The following is a 24,013-nucleotide window of genomic DNA, read 5'->3' as shown; positions in this document are numbered from 1 at the left end:
GATGGACAATAAACAAGATACAGGTGTTAAGTATGTAGTTTGTTATATAGTGTTAAGGATTAAACAAAATAAGACAAAGAAGTGAGATAGGAAGTATATGGGAGTTGCAATATTCAGATATTTAGAGAAGTGCATCTTAAATTATCTGTTGTAAAGAACCTCTGAAGCGTTTTGTTTTAATTTCCAGCCCACCACAGACCAATAATTTTATAAAATAAAAAATGTATTGTGGAAAAATGAAATTTAAAAATACCAAAGATAGGGAGTTCCCTGGCAGTCCAGTGGTTAGGGCTCGGTGCTTTCAGTGCCGTGGCCCGGGTTCTGTCCCTGGTTGGGGTACTAAGATCCCACAAGCCATGAAGTGTGGCAAATAAATAAATAAATAAATATGTATATATAAAATACAAGCCATCATTTGAAAAATTGTTATTAGATTCAACAGCATAATATTACTCTGTCAGATTCCTATACAGTGTTCTAAATATTACTTCTCTCAATTTCTATTCTTAATTAAGCATGGACTCTTAATAAACAGGGCCTGATTTTGTACAGTGTTGGTCCAGAGGAAAGCAGGAGGTGAGGAAGCTAGTTTGACTGGTGTGGGGACATTTATAAGAAGTTTGCCTTTTCCTCTGAGTGAGGATTTTGAGCAGATTCATGGCTTGAGCTGATTTAAAAGCATCTGTCGGGCTGCTGAGAATAGTCTGTAGCGGGAGGAGCAAGCTGAGGAGATTGAGTTCAGAGGCCACCGTAGTGATCCAGGTGGGAAAGGACAGGACTAGCATGGGGACCGTGGAGGTGGTGAGAATAGTAGGACTATAGACATATCTTTGAAGGTGCCGGTAACACGATGGATTTGTTGCGGAGTGTGGAAGAAAGTGAAGAATCAAGGATGGCTGCAAAGTGCTTGGCCTTAGCGAAGGCTGGAGCCGCTCTGAGATGGGAGAGACTAAGAGGACGGGATGAAGATCATGTTTAAGTCAAGAGTTCAGTTACTGACAAGCCAAGTTTCAGACAACCGAGTGGAGCTGTTGAGTGGACAATTGGATATGTGAGCTTGGAGTTCAGAGGAGCTGGGCTGTAGGTAATAAACTTGGGAATCATAAACATATACTCGATATAAATCCATGGGACTGGATGAGCTCATCAAGAAGTTAAGTATAGTTAGAAAAGAATAGAGGTCCAAGGACTGAGCAGCGGTGCCCACCGATATTTAGAAGCTGGGACATGGGGACTTCCCCAGTGGCGCAGTGGTTGACTCCACACTCCCAATGCAGGGGGCCCGGGTTCGATCCCTGGTCAGGGAACTAGATCCCACATGCATGCCGCAACTAAGAGTTCGCAGGCTGCAACTAAGAGTTTGCAGGCCGCAACTAAGGAACTCGCCTGCCGCAACTAAGACCCGCAACCAAATTAATTAATTAATTATTTTAAAAAGAAGAAGAAGAAGAAGCTGGGACATGGAAGCCAGAAAAGCAGCAGCCAAAGGAGAGGAAGGAAACCCCCAGGTGTCCTGGAGGCTGAGTGAGTACAAGAAGTATTTTCCGGGGAAGAGCGACCCACTGAATCCAGTGCTGCTTTAAAGGTCAAGTACGTGATACAGATGGAGAGTAGAGAAAGCCCTTTCATGAAGTTTAGAGGCAAAGGGAAGAGAGAAATTGGGCAATAGCTGGAAAAAGAAGTGGGATCAAGAGAATTTTCTTTTAAAAGAAGAATGGAATCTTTTGTATGCTGATGGAAATAAACCAATAGTGAGGGAAATTTTGATGCACAGGAGAGAAGAGAAAATTGCGGGGCTAGGATTTACAGTGGGGGGCTTGGCCTTAGGCAGGAGAATGAACAGTTCATCCATTTAAGAGAATGTAGAATATTTAAATGGGCACAGATGCAAGTAGTTGAATTGAAGTAGTGGGAGCTCGTGGCAGGTTCCCATCTGATTGCAACTTATGTTGACATAATATTTGACCTGTGATTTGATTTTTTTTGAAGTATAGTTGCTGTACAATATTATATGTTACAGGTGTATAATATAGTAATTCATAATTATTAAAGGTTATACTCCATTTAGTTATAAAATATTGGCTATATTCCCCATTTTGTACAATATATCCTTGTAACTTATTTTATACCTAATAGTTTGTACCTGTTAATCCCCTACCTCTAAAGTGCCCCTCCCCCTTCCCTCTCCCCACTGACAACCACTAGTTTGTTCTCTATGAGTCTGTTTCTTTTTTGTTATATTCTCTAGTTTGTTGTATTTTTTTAGATTCCACGTGTGATATCATACAGTATCTGTCTTTTTCTGTCTGACTTATTTCACTTAGCATAATGCTCTCCAAGTCCATCCATGTTGCTACAAAGGGCAAAATTCTGTTCCTTTTCTATGGCTCAGTAGTAGTCCATTCCTTTTCTTCATCCATTCATCTGTTGATGGACACTTAGGTTGCTTCCGTATCTTAGCTATTGTAAATAATGCTGTTATGAATGTTGGGGTGTGTGTATCTTTTCAAATTAGTGTTTTCATTTTTTTCAGATATATACCCAGGAGTGGAATTGCTGAGTCATAGGGTAGTTCTATTTTTAGTTTTTTGAGAAACTTTCATACCATTTTCTTACAGTGGCTGCACCAATCTACATTCTCACCAACAGTGTACGAGGGTTCCCTTTTCTCCACATCCTCTCCAACATTTGTTATTTGTGTTCTTTTTGATGATAGCCATTCTGACAGGTGTGAGGTGATATCTCATTGTGGTTTTGATTTGCATTTCCCTCATGATTAGCAATCTTGAGCATCCTTTCATGTGCCTGTTGACCTGTGATTTGATTTTAAGATGAAATCATCCAGGCCCCTGATGCTAAAACAAATGTATATAGAATGCTTCCTCCTTCTAATGTACTTGGTTAAGCATCACTTAAAATAGGATGATTGGAGTCTTTTGTACCATCAAGACCCAAAACTCTTGAGAGCCGTTGCTCTAATAAAGGAATGCTACTTTCCACCTTGCCACTCCTTTAAGGTCTGGCGCTTAGTAGGTGTTAAGTATTTTGAATTAATGAATGACTCTAAGACAAAATTTGGGGGACTCCCCTGGTGGTCCAGTGGTTAAGAATCCACCTTCCAATGCACGGGACGCGGGTTTGATCCCTGGTCGGGGAACTAAGATCCCACATGCATACCGCAACTACAGAAGCCGTGTGCTCTGGAGCCCGGGTGCCACTACTGGAGGGAAGCCCAAGTGCTGCAACCAAGAGCCTGTGCATTGCAATGAAAGATTCGTGCCTCAACTAAGACCCGATGCGGCCAAAAATAAATTAATTAATTAATTTTAAAATAATAATAATAAGACAAAATTTGGGGCTTCCCTGGTGGTGCAGTGGTTAAGAATCTGCCTGCCAATGCAGGGGACACGAACGGGTTCAAGCCCTGGTCTGGGAAGATCCCACATGCCGTGCAGCAACTAAGCCCGTGCACCACAACTACTGAGCCTGCATGCCACAACTACTGAAGCCCGTGTGCCTAGAACCCGTGCTCCACAACAAGAGAAGCCACTGCAATGAGAAACCCGCGCACCAAAACAAAGAGCAGCCCCTGCTCGCCACAACTAGAGAAAGCCCACGTGCAGCAACGAAGACCCAACGCAGCCAAAAATAAATAAAAAATAAATTTATTTAAAAAAAAAAGACAAAATTTGGATACTTTGGTGAGCACAACTTTGGACAACCATTTCATAGTGCTAGCCAGCTGGTGCTATGGAGTTTGAGTCATAGATAGGAGTCCCATGATAGTTTTTGAACTCCCTTTTATAGGGTTACTCATCTGTGCCCGTATTACCGAGAATTTTAGAAAGATGTAATAAGCTGGCCTGAAATTTGCCTCATCTGGTGGTTGGACTGCTCTGTGTTACTTAGCAACATTAGTGTTGTCATAGGCACATTAAATATTAGTGATCTATTAAATTACATATTCTCCAACAAACAGAACCTAAATAATGTTGCAGACTGAGTTTTACACCAGGATTCTCTTTAGCACCTGACTACTGGTCCTAGGACCAGCAGCATTGCAGAATCTCAGCCCCCAACTCAAATCTGCTGAATCGCAATCTGCATTTTTACAAGATGCCCATGTGATTTATATGCATTTTAAGATTTGAGAAGTACAGCCTCAGATAACCCTATGTAATTGACAGTAGGATACTGCAAGTTGAGGACAGTGTTTGAGGGTTATAGAGAGGCACCCCTCTAAGACTGTAGATTAAAGGAAATAAAATTTTCCTTAGGGGGCTAAATATAAAAATCAACATGTAAAGGAGTGTAGAGATATGCAGAGTCAATTTTTGGAGGCTGAATGATTCCCAGGATGGACTTTGAGCATGACCTAATTGAATACGTAAACACCTCCAAGGAAATCTTGAGGGACAGTGGCTAAAGGCCTGTGCTCTAAGAATAGCTGCGCTTGGGACTGTCCAGGCTGATCGATCCATCATTGGATCACTGAAGAGGGAGACTGGTTGTGTGTGTATGTGTGTGTGTGTATTGTCCTATACTGGAGTATTTTAGCCCGAGACTCTCATCCTCCCTTTGAATAACAATTGCAACTCCCCTTATTCTATTTATATGTTCCAACTCCCCAAAGGAGCCCAAGATTTTCATTCACCTTCATATTGGCCTGCCCACAGTGAGGCAGCCCAGTGTTGAGAACATAACGAAAATGTTAGACCGACCACACGTTGCCAAGGGCTTCTTCCAGAACCACATTTAGGGACCACCTCTGGCTACTTATTTTGCCTGTCTAGCCCTAGGCCCCATGGAGTCCCTAATACAGCCCTTTCCTCTTTAATTCTCCTATACTTAGGGTGCAGTTTTCCCCCTTAAGATTGTGTGCATAACTTTACCCAGTGTCCTCAGCAACCCTTTCCCCATTTTCCTCCAATACCTTGCCGCCCTTTCCTTATATGAGTTTTATTGCTAACCACTTAATTAGAGAAACAGAAAGGCGTTAATAAAATAAACAATGGGGGTAGGATAATTAAGTTCCCAGCTGGTTTTAAAGTTCTTAGAGTCATTATCTGGTTCCTGATTGATGTCATCAGAAGCTGCAAACTCAGCAGGGGGGAGGCAAGGGGTGTGAGTGAGCGAGGAGGATGGGTATCTACCGGAAGGGGCACCGACCCATGTGGCCACGTGGGAAATGAGTCCAGAGTTGCAGGAGACTTAGCTTTTCAAGAGAAGCCAGAAATTTGAATTTGTGTGTGAAATCTGATTTTAAAGCTATGACCACTTGTGCTTCCACTGCAGGGGGCACGGGTTCTATCCCTGGTCAGGGAACTAAGATCCTGCATGCCACAAGGCATGGCCAAAAAAAAAAAAGGCAACAACAACTCATTCAGAATTTTTGAAAACATTAAATCGGTCTTTTAAAAAAATGCAGTTGACTTCTATCTTTTCCCTACATTCTCCTAATTCTGATCATGTCTGTTGGATTCGTCATTCTCAGCCACCTTATGGAGGGGGAGAGGGGGACAGACAAATAGGAATTTCTTAGCTCTGGGGTTTATGTTCATTTTTACCCCTTGGGTTCTTCCAGAAGGATACAACACTTATTTATTAATGGGAACATTGGGCCCTGCCCAGAAAATTCCCCTTTGGCCCATTCCTCATAACTGATTTAGTTATTTCAATCTACTAACCATTTACTGAGTAGCTACTCTGTACCTGGGGCTGTGTGGGAGGGACCCCTACAGGATTCTGAATGGTTCTGTGCTGTGTGTATTTCTGTGATGCTCATGCAGTGTTGTTGCTGACCTGTCGTCACTGGGGCATTTTTTGTTTAGCTGGGTTGCGTTTTTCTGCTTTATTGAGGTGATACAGTACATAATTGTATACAATCATATAACCACCACCACAAACAAGATCTAGAGCAGTTAGTTCCATTACCCTAAGAAGTTCCCTCGAATCCTTTACAGTCAATCCACTCCCCAAACTCCTGGGCCCCAGGCAACCCTATCAGCTTTCTGTCACTGAGCTTTGGAGTCATACAGTAAATAGTCTTGTATTTGACTTCTTTCACGTGGCATAATGGGGCATATATTTGTTGTCATTTGGTATATTGTAAGCCCTTTTGCCTCTGCTTCCTAAATCAATCGTAAATCTGACTGTCCACTTACACCGTCTGCTGCTCCTTTGCTGGGCTAAGCCACCATCCTCTCTTGAACCAACGCTTAAAATGGAATTAACACTGGTCTCTGAGCCGTGACTCTCGTACCTCTGTAATCCACTCTTCACAGAGGAGCCAGTGATCTATATAATGTAAATCAAGTCGTATCACTCTCCCACTTAAGACCCTCCAGTGCCTTCCCATCACGCTTAGCTCTGGCTTTGTGGTTGCTCTCCTACCTACCTTACTGTCCCACCTATTGCCAGTTACCCTCCCCTGGGCGCCCTGCATTTCAACCACGCTGGCTTTCTGTACCTCAGCAAAATGGTCCCTGTTTTCAGCTGAGAAAACCATTCCCAGATCTTCCCAAGACTGATGCCTTCAATTGTCATCTGAGGAACCACCCATCTTACTGCTCCCTCTGCCCCACCCACTCAGTTTTTGTTGTCAACTGTTTTATTCTTCTCAGAGCATTTATCGTTTGCCAGTCTTTTTGTTTACCTTCTCATTTCCTCTCTCCTCCTTCTAGAACTCTTGAGAGCAGGGACCTCGGGCACTGCCATGGTTTCATCTCTGGCATGTCAAACATTGGCAATCATAAGCTATTAGTGAAAATTTCTTTAGTGAATGCATGCTTGTATGGTTGGGTGTGGGGAGACTTGTGCATGTTTTATAAATCTTCATTATAACCATGCAATAACTGTTCTTGCTAAAAGCCACACGAATTCATTTTTTTACAGTTTTGTTTTCTCTCCCTTCAGCCTTATATTATCTTTCAAATTGTTCTGTGCTCTTTAAATTTATTTAAATAATCATAAATGCAAAGTAATCTTTTCCTCACACTGAATTTGGATGCTCTTAAAAATATCATTTTAAAAAATGTTTTTCTCTTCAGATCACATTCTATTAAATATTTCCTCCAAGGGAAATCCTCCAAGCATTTCCCTTCCCGGTTTTCCAACTAAATTTTTCTGAAAAGTAAAGAAAATTTAAGTCATAGTAAGGTGGTTAATTTTCCCTAACATTTTATTATGAAAAATGTCAAACATACAGCTAAGTTGAAAGAACTGTACAGTGAACAACCATATATCCATACGTATTTCTACAATTGTTAATTTTACCGTATTTGCTTTTACCTCTCACTTTATCACATACCTATCCATCCATCAGTCCATCTTATTTTTTTTGATGCATTTTAGAGTAGGTTACAAACATCAGCACACTCTACCCCTTCTCATATCAGCATGCATAATATTAACCAGAGTTCACAATTTGTTTATGGGATTTGCTAAAGGTAAATTACACATAGAGTGAAATGCATACATCCTAGGTATAACATTTCCAGAGCTTTGACCAATGTTTAGCCCAAACCCCTAACAAGATATAGAATAGTCTCATTACCCCCCATATGGTTCCCTTATGCCCCTTCCCAGCCATCCCCGTCCGTGTACCCCCATAGGCAATCACTGTTGTGTTATTTTTTTTCCCTATCATAGATCAGTTTTACCTATTCAAAAATTTCAAATAAGTGGAATTACGCAAGATGTACTTTCTTGTGTCTGGCTTCTTTTTTTAAATTTTATTTTATTGAAGTATAGTTGATTTACAATGTTGTGTTAGTTTCTGGTATATGGCAAAGTGATTGTTACATATATTTATATATATTCTTTTTCATATTCTTTTCCATTATGGTTTATTACAGGATATTGAATACAGTTCCCTGTGCTATACAGTAGGACCTTGTTGCTTATCCATTCTATATATAATAGTTCGCATCTGCTAATCCCAAACTCCCAATCCATCCATCCCCCACATCCCATCCCCCTTGGCAACCACAAGTCTGTTCTCTATGTCTGTGAGTCTGTTTCTGTTTCGTAGATAAGTTCATGTGTCTGGCTTCTTAGTATGTCTCTGAGAGTCATCCATGTTATGGTGTGTGTCAGTAATTTGTTCTTTTTTATTGCTGTGTAGTGTTCCATTGTAGGAATGTGCCATGGGTTGTTTATTCATTTTCTTGTTGATAAATATCTGGGTTATTTCCAGGTTGGGTCTACTGTGAAAACATTCCTTCTGAATACAGATGGACATATTTTTTAACTTCTCGAGTAAAACGTGGGCTTGGTACTGCAGGGTCAAGGGGTGCCTGTAATTTTGTTTTATCAGACACTACCAGACCAGTTATCCCAAGCGGTTGTAGGTAATTAACTTTTTAAAAGAATTGTTTATTGTGTAGGTAATAAGGTTATATGGTTCACACTTAAAATTCGACAGTGAAAATACCCTTCTTCTACCATATACCCCTTTCTCTCCCATTCCCATTTCTCCAACAGGTAGGTAAATGTTCTTATTCTCTTTACCCTAGATGTTTTTACACATCTGCAAACCTGTAAGAAGCTCACACTCTATACACACTTCTACACTTTGCTTTCTAAGAGGTTTTAGTTTAGAGTTATCTTGTCTCTGTGCCCTGTTGTATAATATATATTAACTAAAGCTGAGTAGCCCTGTGAGGATTCTGATTAGACAATTCAGAAAATGATCACTTGTATACTTTTCATGCCAAGGTGCTAGGGTAAGGATGGTAGATGCTTCAGCTCTCATGACTTGAATTTGATAACTGTACCTTTAAGGAGAGAATGTTCCCCTCAGATCTTTTGAACTAAGCAGTTCTGCAGTCTTGCTTCTGCACCCCAGAAAGTGAGACTTGAGGTGCAGCAGCATCCAGTACCTTTCCATGGTAACACTTCTAAAGCTGTGGTTTTTATATACTCATAATCAGTAAGTTCAATCTGTTCCAAAACACCTTGATCTTGATGTGTTTTCTCCAGTTCATAATCACTTCTATTAAAAGTACGGTTAATTGACTAATCTACCGGATTTGAAACTAATATTCTCACATAATGCAACGACATCTATATAATGCTCATTTGAGAGTTTCATGCCACAGATAACACCACTGTACAGACTTAGTCGGGGGGGGGGGTTATAGGGAGGGACTTGATTTTTAAAACGCCTCAATAAACTGATATAGCCACTATGGGGAACAGTATGGAGGTTCCTTAAAAAACTAAAAATAGAACTACCATATGACCCAGCAATCCCACTACTGGGCATATACCCAGAGAAAACCATAATTCAAAAAGATACATGTACCCCAGTGTTCATTGCAGCACTGTTTACAATAGCCAGGACATGGAAGCAACTGAAATGTCCATCAACAGAGGAATGGATGAAGAAGATGTGGTACATATATACAATGGATTATTACTCAGCCATAAAAACAAACAAAATTGTGCCATTTGCAGAGACTTGGATGGACCTAGAGACTGTCATACAGAGTGAAGTAAGTCAGAAACAGAAAAACAAATATCGTATATTAAGCCATATATGTGGAATCTAGAAAAACGGTATAGATGAACTTGTTTGCAAAGCAGAAATAGAGACACAGACGTAGAGAACAAACGTATGGATACCAAGGGGGTAAGGGTGGGGTGGGATGGATTGGGAGATTGGGACTGACATATATTCACTACTACATATAAAATAGATACATAATGAGAACAGACTGTATAGCACAGAGAACTCTACTCAATGCTCTGTGGTGACCTAAATGGGAAGGAGTCCAAGGAAGAGGGGATATGTGTATACGTGTGACTGATACACTTTGCTGCACAGCAGAAACTAACACAACAGTGTAATGCAACTATATGCCAATAAAAAAATTTTTTTAATGCCTCAAGTATGCTACTTTTCATGAATACTAGGAACTTCCATTGTTGTGGTTATCAATCATAGTTACAAAAACATGTATGAAGTATTTATAAAATAACAGCAGAGGGGCTTCCCTGGTAGCGCAGTGGTTGAGAGTCTGCCTGCCGATGCAGGGGACATGGGTTCGTGCCCAGATCCAGGAAGATCCCACATGCCGCGGAGCAGCTGGGCCCGTGAGCCATGGCCGCTGAGCCTGCGTGCCCGGAGCCTGTGCTCCGCAACGGGAGAGGCCACAACAATGAGAGGCACGCATACCGCAATCAATCAATTAATCAATAAACTAACTAACAGAAATGTACCCTAGGTAAAGCCCACTGGCTTATACAGCTACATCAGTGATCTCAAACCTTTGCTGCCTCTGCTTGTCACTGGGAGGAATTAAAGTGTCTTTAAGAAGACTACAGGGACTTCCCTGGTGATGCAGTGGTTAAGAATCCGCCTGCCAATGCAGGGGACACAGGTTCGAGCCCTGGTCCGGGAAGATCCCACATGCCGCAGAGCAACTAAGCCTGTGCGCCACAGCTACGGAGCCTGTGCTCTAGAGCCCGCGAGCCACAACTACTGAGCCCGCAAGTCACAACTACTGAAGCCCGTGCTCCACAGCAAGAGAAGCCACCACAATGAGAAGCCCGAGCACCGCAACAAAGAGTAGCCCCCCGCTCGCCGCAACTAGAGAAAGCCTGCGCACAGCAACAAAGACCCAACACAGCCCCAAAATAAATTAATAAATAAATAAATAAATAAATGTATTAAAAAAAAAAAAAGACTACAAATTTTGAGCCTCTCCCAAAACAGTTTGATGATAAAAATACTACTATCTTCTGGCTCTGTGACTTGGGCAAGTTTTTATACCTCTCTGAACTTCAGTTTGCTATCAGTCAGGATGAGGAGAAAGAGCAGCATTTAGGATTGCTGTGAGAGCGAAATGAGGTAAAATGAGCTGATGTGTATCAGTGCCTACCACGGGGCTTGGCACCAGTATATTTTGTTTGTGTGTCTTGCGTGTCCCCTGCATTGGCAGGCAGATTCTTAACCACTGTGCCACCAGGGAAGTCCCTTTGCACCAATATTCATCTTCCGTTTGTATTAGCATAAAACTCAAACAAACTGAGAAAGGGGGGAAGACTTTTAGCTGACAAGAAACACAGTGTTATCTGCTTGCTCCTAAATTATGTAAACAAAGAATTCCTGTCAGAACCACAGGTGTTGTATTAGAAATGTTAATTATGAGTTGAGCATTTGGACCATTTGTAATAAATACCCTTCAAAGCTTACACTTTGAGAACCAATTCTTAGGAACTAAAAGAAATGCAAGGACAAATGTGCCTTAGAACTTACAATTAATCACCTGAGGCAGATAGAAGTAAAATACAGCAGGGGAAGAACCTAGGGGTAAGACAGGAATAAAGACACAGACCTACTAGAGAACGGACTTGAGGATATGGGGAGGAGGAAGGGTGAGCTGTGACAAAGCAAGAGAGAGGCATGGACACATATACACTACCAAACGTAAGGTAGATAGCTAGTGGGAAGCAGCCGCATAGCACAGGGAGATCAGCTCGGTGCTTTGTGACCGCCTGGAGGGGTGGGATAGGGAGGGTGGGAGGGAGGGAGACGCAAAAGGGAAGAGATATGGGAACATATGTATATGTATAACTGATTCACTTTGTTATAAAGCAGAAACTAACACACCATTGTAAAGCAATTATACTCCAATAAAGATGTAAAAAAAAATACAGCAGGGGATTTAGGTCTTTTGATTCTGAAAGTATTGCTCTTTCCAACTGGGGTAGCTGCGGTTGTGGAAAGATAGGTCACTGAATTCTGAGTCAGGAAACCTCAGCTTAAGGTCAACAAAGTCCAGGCACTTTCTGTAGCTGTGACCTTGCTGATGTAACTTAACCTCCACGTACCTCAGTTTCCTCATCTATAAAGGAAATAATGATCTTTCTTAGGGGTTTATTAAGGTTAAATGAATTAAGGTATGTGGAAGTGTTTTAAAATTTTGTAAATTAAAAAAAGCAGTGTATCAAATTTGAAATTATATCAAAATATAAAGTTACCAAGCGACATTAATAACAAAAACACCCAGGAAGAAAAGGGTAGGAACCTAGGCAGGTCTAGGGTTCTAAATAAAGAGCAGGATAGTCCTATCAAGTTGTTGCTGAATCAGTCTTTATGTCACTCTGTTTAGTATTCATCTCCCAGAGAGAGGGTTTACTTAGTGTGGCCGACATTAGGCGCTCTGCCTTCAGCAGGGGATTATGGGCACCCGGATTGAGGTCCCACCAAATTGTATCTCATATAAGAGGTGTAGTTCTGCAGAGCAAAATCAGGATGCTGTGGCCAGAAAAAGGGGAAATGGGTGCTGGGCAGGCATCAACATCAAGCAGATGCCTCAAGAACAGTGCAGACGTAAGCATCCTCTGTGTGCGTATAAGAATTTTATAACAGAGGCAGAAGAGAATACTTTTAAGAATCAGTAATGGCTGGGCTTCCCTGGTGACTCAGTGGCTAAGAATCCACCTGCCAATGCAGGGGACACGGGTTCGAGCCCTGGTCCGGGAAGATCCCTCATGCCGTGGAGCAACTAAGCCCATGTGCCACAACTACTGAGCCTGTGCTCTAGAGCCCGCAAGCCACAACTACTGAGCCCGCGTGCCACAACTACTGAAGCCCGCGTGCTTAGAGCCCATGCTCTGCAACAAGAGAAGCCACCCAATGAGAAGCCCGTGCACCCCAACGAAGAGTAGCCCCTGCTCACCGCAACTAGAGAAAAGTCCGTGCGCAGCAACGAAGACCCAATGTAGCTAAAAATGAAAATAAATAAATTTTAAAAATAAAAAGAATCAGTAATGGCTAATATACTAGGAATTTTGTTTGTGAAACGTCATTCAGCTGTATGTATACCTGTGATATATGAACTTTTCAGTATGTATAGTTTACTTAAACAGCTTAACTTTTGCCATGTGTAAATATTCGCAAATATATATTACATGCTGAGTTAAGAGCTGTCAGCTCATGCTGATGTGTATAACCTATTGAAATGCTCACTTTTACTTCTGTGCACATGTAGCCTTCAGCAGCTCCCATAAATAGGTCAAGATTTTCTGTGAATTCTGTTGACTGTGTTAAGATTTTATCATGATCATCTTTAAGTAAACAGAGAATATATTTCTTGACGTGGAGGACATTCCTAAAGTGGTAGTTTTGATTAGATAATTTCCTGCATCTGAGGATGAGTTTTAAATTATTTTATGAAGACTTTAATAACGTGTTTCGTATTTTTACCTCCTCAACTTGCTGCTATTTTCTTATCTAACACACAGAATCTCACAGAGCAAAGACCTATTCCCCCCAGCCCCACAGATTTTAAGGTAAAATAGGATTAAAGAAAAAAAAGAACACATTAGATATCCTTTGAGTTATAGGGGGGTTTTTTGAAGTATAGTTGATATACAATGTTTTGTTAGTTTCAGGTATCCAGGAAAGTGATTCATTTATACACACACATAAATATAGATATAGATATATTCTTTTTCAGATTCTTTTCCATTATAGGTTATTAAGATATTGAATATAGTTCCCTGTGTTATACAGTTGGCCCTTGTTGTTTATGTATTTTACATATAGTAGTATGTATCTGCTAATCCCAAACTCCTAATTTGTCCCTCCCTCCCCCTTTCCCTTTTGGTAATCATAAGTTTATTTTCTATGTCTGTGAGTCTGTTTCTGTTTTGTAAATAATTTATTTGTATCATTTTTTTAGATTCTACATATAAGTGATACCATGTGATATTTGTCTTTCTCTGACTTACTTCACTTAGTATGATCATCTCTAGGTCCATCCATGTTGCTGAAATGGCATTATTTCATTCTTTTTTATGGCTAGCAATATTTGAGTTATAGTTTTCATTCTGTTTGTAGGAAGGCTGTTTCACCACTTTGTCACCTTCTGTTTAAATGCGTGCAGCACACGTGGTGAGAACGCGTGGCCCCAGGGAGGTCTTGCAGGGAAGGTAAGAGACTCCTCAGCAGCTGTAGGACGCAGATGGAGCTTTCGTTTGGCAGAACAGCTCTTAGTGTACGAGGTATCATTAAAATACGGTTTCCATAAATGAACACCTAGTGGTGGCTCCTTTATCCTGTTAAGGAAAGTGATGTGTTCTTGGTTTGTGTCCTGTAGATTCTGCCGTTCTTGCATTGCTACCAGTCTCAAGAACAATAAGTGGACCTGTCCTTACTGCCGGGCATATCTTCCTTCTGAAGGAGTTCCAGCAACTGATGTAGCCAAGAAAATGAAATCCGAGTTCCAGAAGTGCACTGAGTGTGACACCCTGGTATGTGACCCTGCCTTTGCTCATAGTTACCGGCGTAGAACTCTGAGAAAATTGTTTTGCAGCCAGTCATTTCACCTACGCCTTTGACCTCATCCTACCCCGACTTTCCAAAGTTTATTGTCTCAGCCTCTCCTCTTCCTTTCCTCTGGTTCCCTATGTATGGGCTGCTGGACAGTAGTCACCTGATGCCCACCATCACCTAATTTTTCAAACCAAGGCTTTCATTTCCTCTCTTCCCATTACTCCCATGACCCCCTATTATGTGGCCTCCATCCTGCTATGCTGTTGCAGCCCACCCAATGAATAGCTTTATTTTCAATTCCAATGGCATAATTCCACCTCTACTGTTCTGGGCTTTGCAGTATTTATCTCTGTTGACCACTTCCTCCTTGTTGCAGTTTTCCTCCGTTGTTATTATGCTAGCCTGGTTAGATCATGTGAGGTCTTAGAAGCTGTGACAAAGATTCTAGATTTTATCTTAAACGCAATAGTGAGTCACAGAAAAAGTATAAGCTTTTGATCAGGTTTATATTTTTAAGATGTCACTCTAGCATGTGAGTGGAAAATGGTTTGGAGGAAGCAAAAGCAGGATTGGTGAAGCCAATTCAGTGGATTTTAGGATAGGTGTTAAGGAAGCTGGGTTAGGGTAATAGCATTAGGTATGGAATAAGAAGTTGTTTCAAGGTGTATTCTGGAGAGGGATTGAAGGAAATTCATAATTAACTGGATGTGGAGGTGAGTGACAGTGAGGTATCAAAATACTCCCCAAGTTTCTGAGACGAGTAGGTGAAGGTGCTAATATGGCGAGCAAATTTAGAGAAGAATCCACAAAGTTAAGTCTTAGATACATTAAATTTGAACTGCTAACAGAAGGATATTTAGGTATTACCAGTCTAGAGATCAAAAGAGAGATCGTGTACTGAAGATCTAAATTTCTCTAGAGAACCTTTCTTGATTGTTCATCTAAAATATAGCCTGTTACACTTTCTCTTAGCAGTCTGTGCTTTCTCTTCATAGCACTTATCACCATTTGTAATTATGCTTTTGTGAATTTTGAAATTTAATGTCCATTATCCATTATCTCCACAAGATTCCCTGAGGGTAAGGACCATGACTATTTTATTGACAGCTGTAAACCCAGCACTTTGAAGAGTGACTGGCACATAATAAATGCTCAATGCATTTTTGAATATTTTTGTAAGACTCAAAAATCTATTCATGGCTGCCTGATTCTGGAATCCATGCATGGTCTTTGGAGTCAGACATCCTGGGATTAAACACTAATTCTCTCCCTTACTCTTTGTGATTTGGGGCAAGTTATTAATCTAAGTTTTTGTTTGACTCTTTTAAATTGAGGGAAAAGGTAATGCTCGTGTCACAGAGTGGTTGTAAAGGTAAACAACAAAAAGTAAGTGGCTTTTAGCACTGTGGAACATAGTGAATGCTCAAAATCAATAGCTTTTCACATTCTTAATATCATTCGTGATTATTTTTACTTTGATATTTTGCCATCATTTAAAATTCAACATGCACAAAATCAAACTCAGCATATTATTTTGTCTTCCAGTTCTTTATCCCATCTTTGGTACCTGTCAGAAATAAGAGTATTCTCTCAGTTATCCTGGGTGGAGATCCCCTTCCTTTTTCACCCCCCTGCATTTCTGATTATTCACAAGTATTTTGATCTTTCCTTTGAGGTATTTCTTGTATCTGTCTCTACCTCTTGTCAGGAATACTGCCGCTCCTTCTGTAGCCATTTTCAACTCTTCTTACTGTTCAGAGTCCTCCTTACCTCCCTGCCAAGAGCCTGGCTTTAGTATTCCAGTCCCCAGTATCAAACGGTTTCCTCTCTGCTTATCTTCACCTCTTTTGTTTGTTTGTTTTTCCTCCATTAGATGAGAAGTACCTTTAGCGCAAGCTCAGTGGCTTCTGCTCCTTCTGCCACCTCTGACAGTGGCTTTCACAGTTTTGTGTCTGGGGTAGACGCTCTATGCATTTATCAATTCATCTGTCAAGACATAGTCCCCAGATTGCTAATTTATATGAAGAATGTGTCTCTTTGTTGATCAAGGAATATAAAGAAGAAGAAAGAAACTTTTAAGAAAAGTCATAAGGAGATGAGAGAGCACTGATGTGCAAGGTTGGATGTTAAAAGCTGTAAAACAGTCTGTTGGTTTTTTTTTTTTTTTAATTATTTTATTTATTTATTTTTGGCTGCGTTGGGTCTTCGTTGCTGCGCGCGGGCTTTCTCTAGTTGCGGCGAACGGGGGCTACTCTTCGTTGCGGTGCGTGGGTTTCTCATTGCGGTGGCTTCTCTTGTTGTGGGACAAGGGCTCTAGGCACGCGGGCTTCAGTAGTTGTGGCACGTGGGCTCTAGGGTGCAAGCTCAGCAGTTGTGGCGCATGGGCTTAGATGCTCCGTGGCACACGGGATCTTCCCAGACCCGTGTCCCCTGCATTGACAGGCGCATTCTTAACCACTGCACCACCAGGGAAGCCCCAAACAGTCTGTTTTAAGACAGATGCCTAGATCGGTCCTAGCTTTTACGTCTTTTTAGATGGATAGTTATAAAGCAAGGATTTGTTCTTATTTTCCATTTGCTTTTTTTTTTTTTTTAATTATTTGTGGCTGCGTTGGGTCTTCATTGCTGTGTGCGGGCTTTCTTTAGTTGCGGCAAGCAGAGGCTACTCTTTGTTGTGGCTCGCAGGCTCTAGAGTGCAGGCTCAGTAGTTGTGGTGCATGGGCTTGGTTGCTCCGCGGCATGTGGGATCTTCCCGGACCAGGGATTGAAACCGTGTCCCCTGAATTGGCAGGTGGATTCTTAACCACTGTGCCACCAGGGAAGCCCCCCATTTGCTTTTATTTTTGTCTTTTGTGACAGTTATAACTGTTTTCTTGACATGGTAGATTTCATGTCTGAGGTTTAACTTCCGTAGCTTGGGCAAAATGAAGCAGGGTGGGTCGGCCACCTTACAGCTGTACAGAGCTTCCTTTAGCACAAGATCTTATCAGAGTTTCTAATGACACATTTAGTAGAGTATGTGTTATTTAGCAACAGATCCCTCATGGTTAGGAAATCTGAATGTATATCTGGAAGGACAAGGGCTCTTTATTCTGCCTTGATAAAAATGGACTGCAGTAGCTGTCCTTTATGTTTGCTCTTAATGGGGCCATTAAGTATACTGTATATTGTGAATTCATGTAATACTACTGGATGTATTATAAAGCCATGGTATTTATATCTTTCCCTGAAGCACAGGGTTTCTTTTTACTTACTCTGGACATCTCTAAAATCCATCTATTTATTCTTTTTACCTCTCTTTGTTTTTCTTTCTCTCTTTTTACTTTTTTTCCTTTCCTTCCTTTTGCTCTTTTTCCCCTCCCCTTTTTCTTCCTTACTTCCCTCTTTCCATCACCGATTTAGGTAATAGTATCCAAAAAAAGTAAATTTGATTTAATATACATCTTTGCCCTTTAAAAAACTTATACTTTGTAGAAGAACCAAATTCAAGAACTCAGCTTTTGGATCTTCTAGTTGTAAGAAAATTTTAAAATAGTGTTTTCCTTGGGACTTCCCTGCCAGTCCAGTGGTTAAGACTCCGCGCTCCCAATGCAGGGGGTGGGGGTTCAATCCCTGGTCGGGGAACAAAGATCCCACATGCCACGTGACACGGCCAAAAAAAAAAAAAAAACTATTTAAGATAGTGTTATTCTTGATAATGCCTTAAATTGGTTGTACTATTATCATAACTGCATCCTTTTAATCAACTGACCCCACACTATGACCTTATTTGAAATAAGGAAAGCAATACAGCTGGGTCACAAAAGACTTCATTGACTGAAATGAGCCCCTTTTCAACAGTGAGCTTATTTTAATCTGCTTCTATATAGGTTTGCCTCAGTGAAATGAGGGCACACATAAGAACATGTCAGAAGTACATAGATAAGTATGGACCACTACAAGAACTTGGAGAGACAGCAACAAGGTTTGTTTCAGTACAATTTAGTTTAATGCTAAATTTGATATGCTTATAGAGAACTTAATGAGCCAGAAAGCTTAACATTTTTGTCCTGAAAATATGTATGTAGTTATGTTTTGGCTTCTAACCATAATACCTATTATTGGTAATCATTTGTTAATGGGAATAATTACAAAAGAATTTTGTTCTCTCTGCTTTCAACACTTTGTATGGGGAGAGCCAACTGAACACTGGAGAGATTGTGGAAACTTCCTCAGACAAGTTTATATGGAGGAAGATACAAAAATAGAAAACAGAACTGTTCAATTTCTGCTAGGCTGTATTTTGTGACTAATAGAGTCGTGAAGTAGATGATGGTTTAGAGGTTGTTGTCTTTACTTTTCCATCACCTCCTCTCAGTTCCCCCAACTCATTCTCTCTCATTTTGCTGGTTTCTCTTTAGAGGGGACGAAGTGACATCTCAGTATGTATTTTAACAAGAAAGAACAGGCGTGGGGCAGGCATTCTGAATCCTATACCTGTTTTCTGGGTAATCTTATATGGGGCTGGAGGAAGGATGGAGGTGGCTAGTAGGTGTAATGGAGGATATTGATCATTAATTATTTTTTCTTAAAAAAAAAAGAAAGAAAATTGAGTTATTACTCTCCTGATGGGCAGAGGAATTAAAAAGTTTGGCATCTGCCTCTGCTAAAGAAATAAAGAAATGATTTGTGTTCTCCTGCATAGGGATGATGGTTTTGAAACCATTAAATCTTCTTATGAACGCAGCAATCCAAAGAGGTATTCAGTATAATTTCTTCTTTTCTCCTGAAGATAAATGTTAGTTCTGCTTATTTTTAAAAAACGCATGTATAGCCCAGGGATAGATACCCAATATTTTGTAATAACCTATAAGGGAAAAGAATCTGGAAAAGAATATATATGTATGAGATATATATAACTGAATCACTGTGCTGTGCACCTGAAACTAACACAACATTGTAAATCAACTGTACTTAAATAAAAATGTTTAAAAAAAGAAAATATACTACTCAGAATGTAACTTAAATTTCCTAACCCAAAAGTCTAAATGATCACCCCATTCCTCTCGTTTTACTAGAGATTACTTTGCAAATGTACCTTTTATTATAGGATTATACCATTCTGTTAAATTGTAAGTGAGTATTTTAGCTCTAGGCAGAGTATGAATTCTGTATGGTTTGATTGTAAGGTTGATAGGCTTTATGAAAATTTAAAAATATACAAAACCTAATTTAAATACTAATTTCTCCTGCTAGTTAGAATGAAATAATAAAGAATTGAAATAACAGAAAATGAGAAGGGTTGTTGATTAATCAGTATTACAGGATAGATTAATATTTGCATTTAAGATAGAAATCTTTGCTTTATGGAAGAACTTACTACATAATTCAAATTTTAAAAATTCTTATGCAGGGAGCTTGTCCAGAATACAACTCTTGGGGAACAGGAAGTTATATCTACAATGGAAAGTGAGCAAAAAATTCCAAGTCTCCCTATTGTCCCTAAGAATTTAAGGCAGCACTGTGCAATGGAAACATAATGCAGAGCACATATGTAGTTTTAAATTCTCTAATAGCCATACTCAAAAAAGTAAAAAGAAACAAGTGAAATTAATTTGTAATATATTTTATTTAACTGAATATAGCCAAAGTCTTATCCTTTGAACATGTAATCAATATATAAATTATTGAGATATTTAACTTTTTTATGTATATATAAAGCCCTCAAAATTGAGTGTGTTTTATACTTCCAGCATATCTCAGTTTGGACTAACCCAGTAGACACATACCGAATGACTAGTCCGTTGGACAGCACAGATATGAGGGACAGATACTCCTAGGTGTGCATAAGGATGTAACAAGGTAGTTGCAGGCCATTTTCCATTCTTCACTGGATGCTAACACTGTGAGTTGACACCTTTAGTTATATATGCTAGTGTTGTTAGATATGCTAGTAGGAGAACAAAGTAACACTCCGTTCAGATGTTACCTGATTTAGGAAAGGGAGGAAGTAAAAGGGACAGAAGAAGTAACCTAGGCACAGCTGGGTGGTTTGTTCCTCTGTTTCTCAGTTAATGGGGTGCTCAGATTGTACTTCTCTTCCAAAGAAAATAAAGTGCTTCAAGTGCACTATAACTGATTCTCTATCCTGCCCCTGTGAGGTTACAAATTTACATTTCTCATGAGAAAAAATTTAGGCACCAAGATTATTATCAGGATTGGAAAAAGAACATCAACTCAGAAAGAATGAGGGCTAGAAACTAACTTACATTCTATTTTTTTACCTCTAGTTAAGTGACTACTGTCTAATTATCAACAATTTCAGTAATGTTTGTATTCTATGTAATTTCCAGGTGTGTATGTCCATTTTGTCAGAAGGAATTGGATGAAGACAGCTTGCTGGATCATTGCATTACTCATCACAGATCAGAAAGGAGACCTGTGGTGAGGATTTCTGTTACTATACATTGCTGCAGTGTCTAAATTTGATACACATTAGAAAACGTGGAGTCCTAACCACTGAACCGCCAGGGAGTTCCCCTTTTAATTTTCATTTTTGTATAGTTGAGAGGTAAGGCAGGGTGATGATGGATACATCATCGTTTACTTAGCCATTTTGCTATTTTAGAACATTTGGATTGGTGACAATTTTTAGGATTTGCATTCACATTCTTGTACGTTTAAACTTTTCCTTCTAAAGTACTTTTTTCCTAAGAGGAAATTCCTTAAATTGATATTTCTGGGACCAAGAGTGCAAGTTTTTATTAACTCTTGCAATGTGTTCTAAATAGTTTGAGTCAATTTATACTTGTGTCAGCAATTTATGAGTAAACCACTTTCACCTTAACCTGGCCAAGATTGTGTACATTTATTTATTTATTTAAAAAAACTTTTTTTGATTTAGGAGAGTGTCTTGAATTACCCAATAAGTGGGTTTTTTACACAGTAATATCCTGTAGCATATTTTTAACTCAGAGAAAAAGGACAAAATATGATCAACAAAATCAGAGTAGAGGCTGTTCTTATATGGAAAGAAATTATAAAATGATGGTATGAACACAAATGTATGGACTTTTGAGTGTTGTACTTATAAGGGATAAATTATGCGTACACTTATTTTTAACTTATCCAGGCTTAACAGATGTAAAATGATACCTTGAAGTTTTTTGAATTTTATTTTAGTTTTATGTTGTATATGTGTACATGTGTATATATGTGTATGTGTGTTTTTCATATATATGAGTTTGGGGTTTTTTTAATTTGTTTTAAGGTTTGTTTGTTTTTTTTCCATAAAATCCTTTCGGAAAGTGGATGAAGTTGAAATGTAAGTATATTAGATAGGGGATTGATGGAGAGATAGCTAGATAGCCCTTACGACAATCCTATGAGATAGATATGATTCTTATCCCCATTTTACAAGTGATAAACTGAGGCTCAGAGAGGTTAAGTCTTACGAGCTAAGTCTCATAGCTGGTAAATAAGCAGAGCTACAGTTTGAACCCAGTAGTCTAGCCTCCAGGGCATAGACACTATGCTCCACTAGCAAGTTCAAGACAAAAGTCCTCCCACAGCACAGTCAAAGGAATTTGTTATTTATCCTAATGGCCCAGAGGTTTGGTTCTTGGAATGGCTAGCTAAGAGCTTGATATGTGTTGGGGCAGCAGAGGAGGTTGTCATGGGCTTTTCCTGCTCAAGTTGCTCTGTGGGAGGAACTGGGCTAAGGAGGTGTTTTATGATAGGTCCCTGGGGAACCGTCCTAGAGGAAGCTTGAAGAAAGCATTAGGATGGCATAATAGTGACTACCATTTACTGAGTTCTGGATGCCTCTTTGCCTTCTAGCAACCCTATGAAGGAGATACTATCGACAAAGTCTGAGCCCTGACCAGTAGTGCCCAGGGTGCTGCTCTGGCTGGAGGAACACTAGGCACTCTGGACCATGGGCCGCATTACAGCATCCCTCCAGGGAGGGCCCCATATTTGTCCATCCATTGGTACTGTGTACCTGCTCCACAGAAGTCCAGTCCACATGCCGCTCAGTTTGGCCATCAGATTGAAGGTGGCCCATGGAAACTGGGTCTTCTATGATTTAGAGGTCATAGAGGTCACTGAAGAAAGCCGACATAAGGACAGAGATAAACCAGGAATCGTGGAATTTAGTAGTTAAAATGCCTAGGCTTCGCTGGGGCAAAGTGAGAGTAGCATGGACATATATACACTACCGAATGTAAAATAGTTGGCTGGTGGGAAGCAGCAGCATAGCACAAGGAGATCGGCTCGGTGCTTTGCCATGACCTAGAGGGGTGGGATGGGGGGGTGGAGGGAGGCTCAAGAGGGAGGGGATATGGGGACACGTGTATGCATATGGCTGATTCACTTTGTTGTGCAACAGAAACTAACACGGTATTGTGAAGCGATTATACTTCAATAAAGTTCTATTAAAATAATAATAATAATTTGTATATCTGGAGTTATATACAACATATTATTAAAATTAATCCCACCTGTTTCCTTTTAGTTTTTGTAATGTGGCTACTCAAACAATAAAATTATGTGTGTGGCTTCTGTTACATTTCTGTTGAACAGCAATGCCCTGGGGCGGGGGGAGGAAAGCCTAGGCTTTGGAGGAGATAAGCTTTGGTGCAAATCGCAGAAAATCCCATTAACCTCTTTGCCTCTGTTTCATCATTTGTAAAATGGAGATGATGATATGATGATGCCTTTTTCACAGGGTAGTAGCAAATGAGTCGGGTGGTGATGCCGGGTTACTACCATTTTTGCAGCTATATCAAATCAAGGCTAGAGCAGATTTCTCAGAGGAGGCCATGTACTCTCACAGTTGGGGAACCCAACCTGGGAGAGGTGGAGGAGGTGAAGTAAATTTTACCACAAGACCAGGATGCTATCAAGGCCTTCAGGCAGGAACAGATTGCTCAGAAAAGCCATGGTTCTGTAATACACCAGGGCTGTGTAAAAGTGGTCTCTGGAACAGAAAACCTTCAGGTTTCCTGTGTTAGTGTTTCGTGCTTAAGTGTAGAAGCTTAAGACACATGCACTCTGAAGCATCTAGTGCCACCAGAAGTCCGGAAAAACCCTGTGGTTAGAAAAAGGCTGGATGCAGATACTGCGGCAGGGCTGGGGTCACGTGCTTAGGGATCCTCTGGGGGCACGTAGGTGAAAACACCTGGTGGAATCCTTGGATGAGGAGGGCTGAGTCCAAGGCTGCTTCTGGATTGGTGTGGAAGTTAACAAGGAATTATTGCTCTAAAGGACTGAATTGCTGGGTTTGCCTTCAGATAAGATCAGTGACATCATCTGACTTACCAGATGTAAGAAGTTTCAGGGCGGTTAGAGATTTGGGCAAATGATTCTGCCTTCCAGATAGAATTAGATAATTCAGAGATCAAACCACAAGCAACTAATCTTTTCTTTCTGAGTTGCTGAAGCAAACAGGGGTAAGTAAGTTATGAACCTCAAGGAATTTTGACTGTTCTCATGTGCAGCCTTCAGAACAGCTCCTTTTTGTCACACAGTAATTATATTCTGCCATGTTTTTTTCTTTTTGAAAAATTATATCTATGGAATATTGGACTCAAAAAAGGCAAATGACACACACAGCATGCTTCAGATTGAATTATGAGACCACTCTTGAGAGAAATTTAATATTTTATTTTATAAAGGGAAGACGTTTCAGCAAGAACCACACTTTCTGGCTCTTCTCACTTTCCAGTGTTTTCTTTCACTGGTTGA

The 24,013-nt window shown here is 40.2% G+C and overlaps 1 protein-coding gene across 5 annotated transcripts in view; it reads left to right on the top strand.

The window, feature by feature from the left end:
- Nucleotides 1–24,013, top strand: part of RNF125 (ring finger protein 125) — a 108,734-nt gene that overhangs the window by 73,411 nt on the left and 11,310 nt on the right. For 4 of the 5 annotated variants that reach the window (XM_079941859.1, XM_079941860.1, XM_079941861.1 and 1 more), the window contains 3 exons: nt 14,112–14,265; nt 18,157–18,251; nt 20,620–20,710. In XM_079941859.1, coding sequence (XP_079797985.1) covers nt 14,224–14,265; nt 18,157–18,251; nt 20,620–20,710 — 228 coding nt within the window. In that variant the 5' untranslated portion in view covers nt 14,112–14,223. Of the gene's footprint in view, nt 1–13,078; nt 13,945–14,111; nt 14,266–18,156; nt 18,252–20,619; nt 20,711–24,013 lie in introns of those variants that run through there. The other variant, XM_079941858.1, reaches the window with a different exon arrangement.

The sequence above is a fragment of the Stenella coeruleoalba genome (genome assembly GCF_951394435.1).
Source record: "Stenella coeruleoalba genome assembly, chromosome: 14".
In the NCBI taxonomy this organism is placed as follows: Eukaryota; Metazoa; Chordata; class Mammalia; order Artiodactyla; family Delphinidae; genus Stenella; species Stenella coeruleoalba.
Note: the sequence above shows the minus strand (reverse complement) of the source record. Positions and strands in the feature narration are given on the sequence as shown.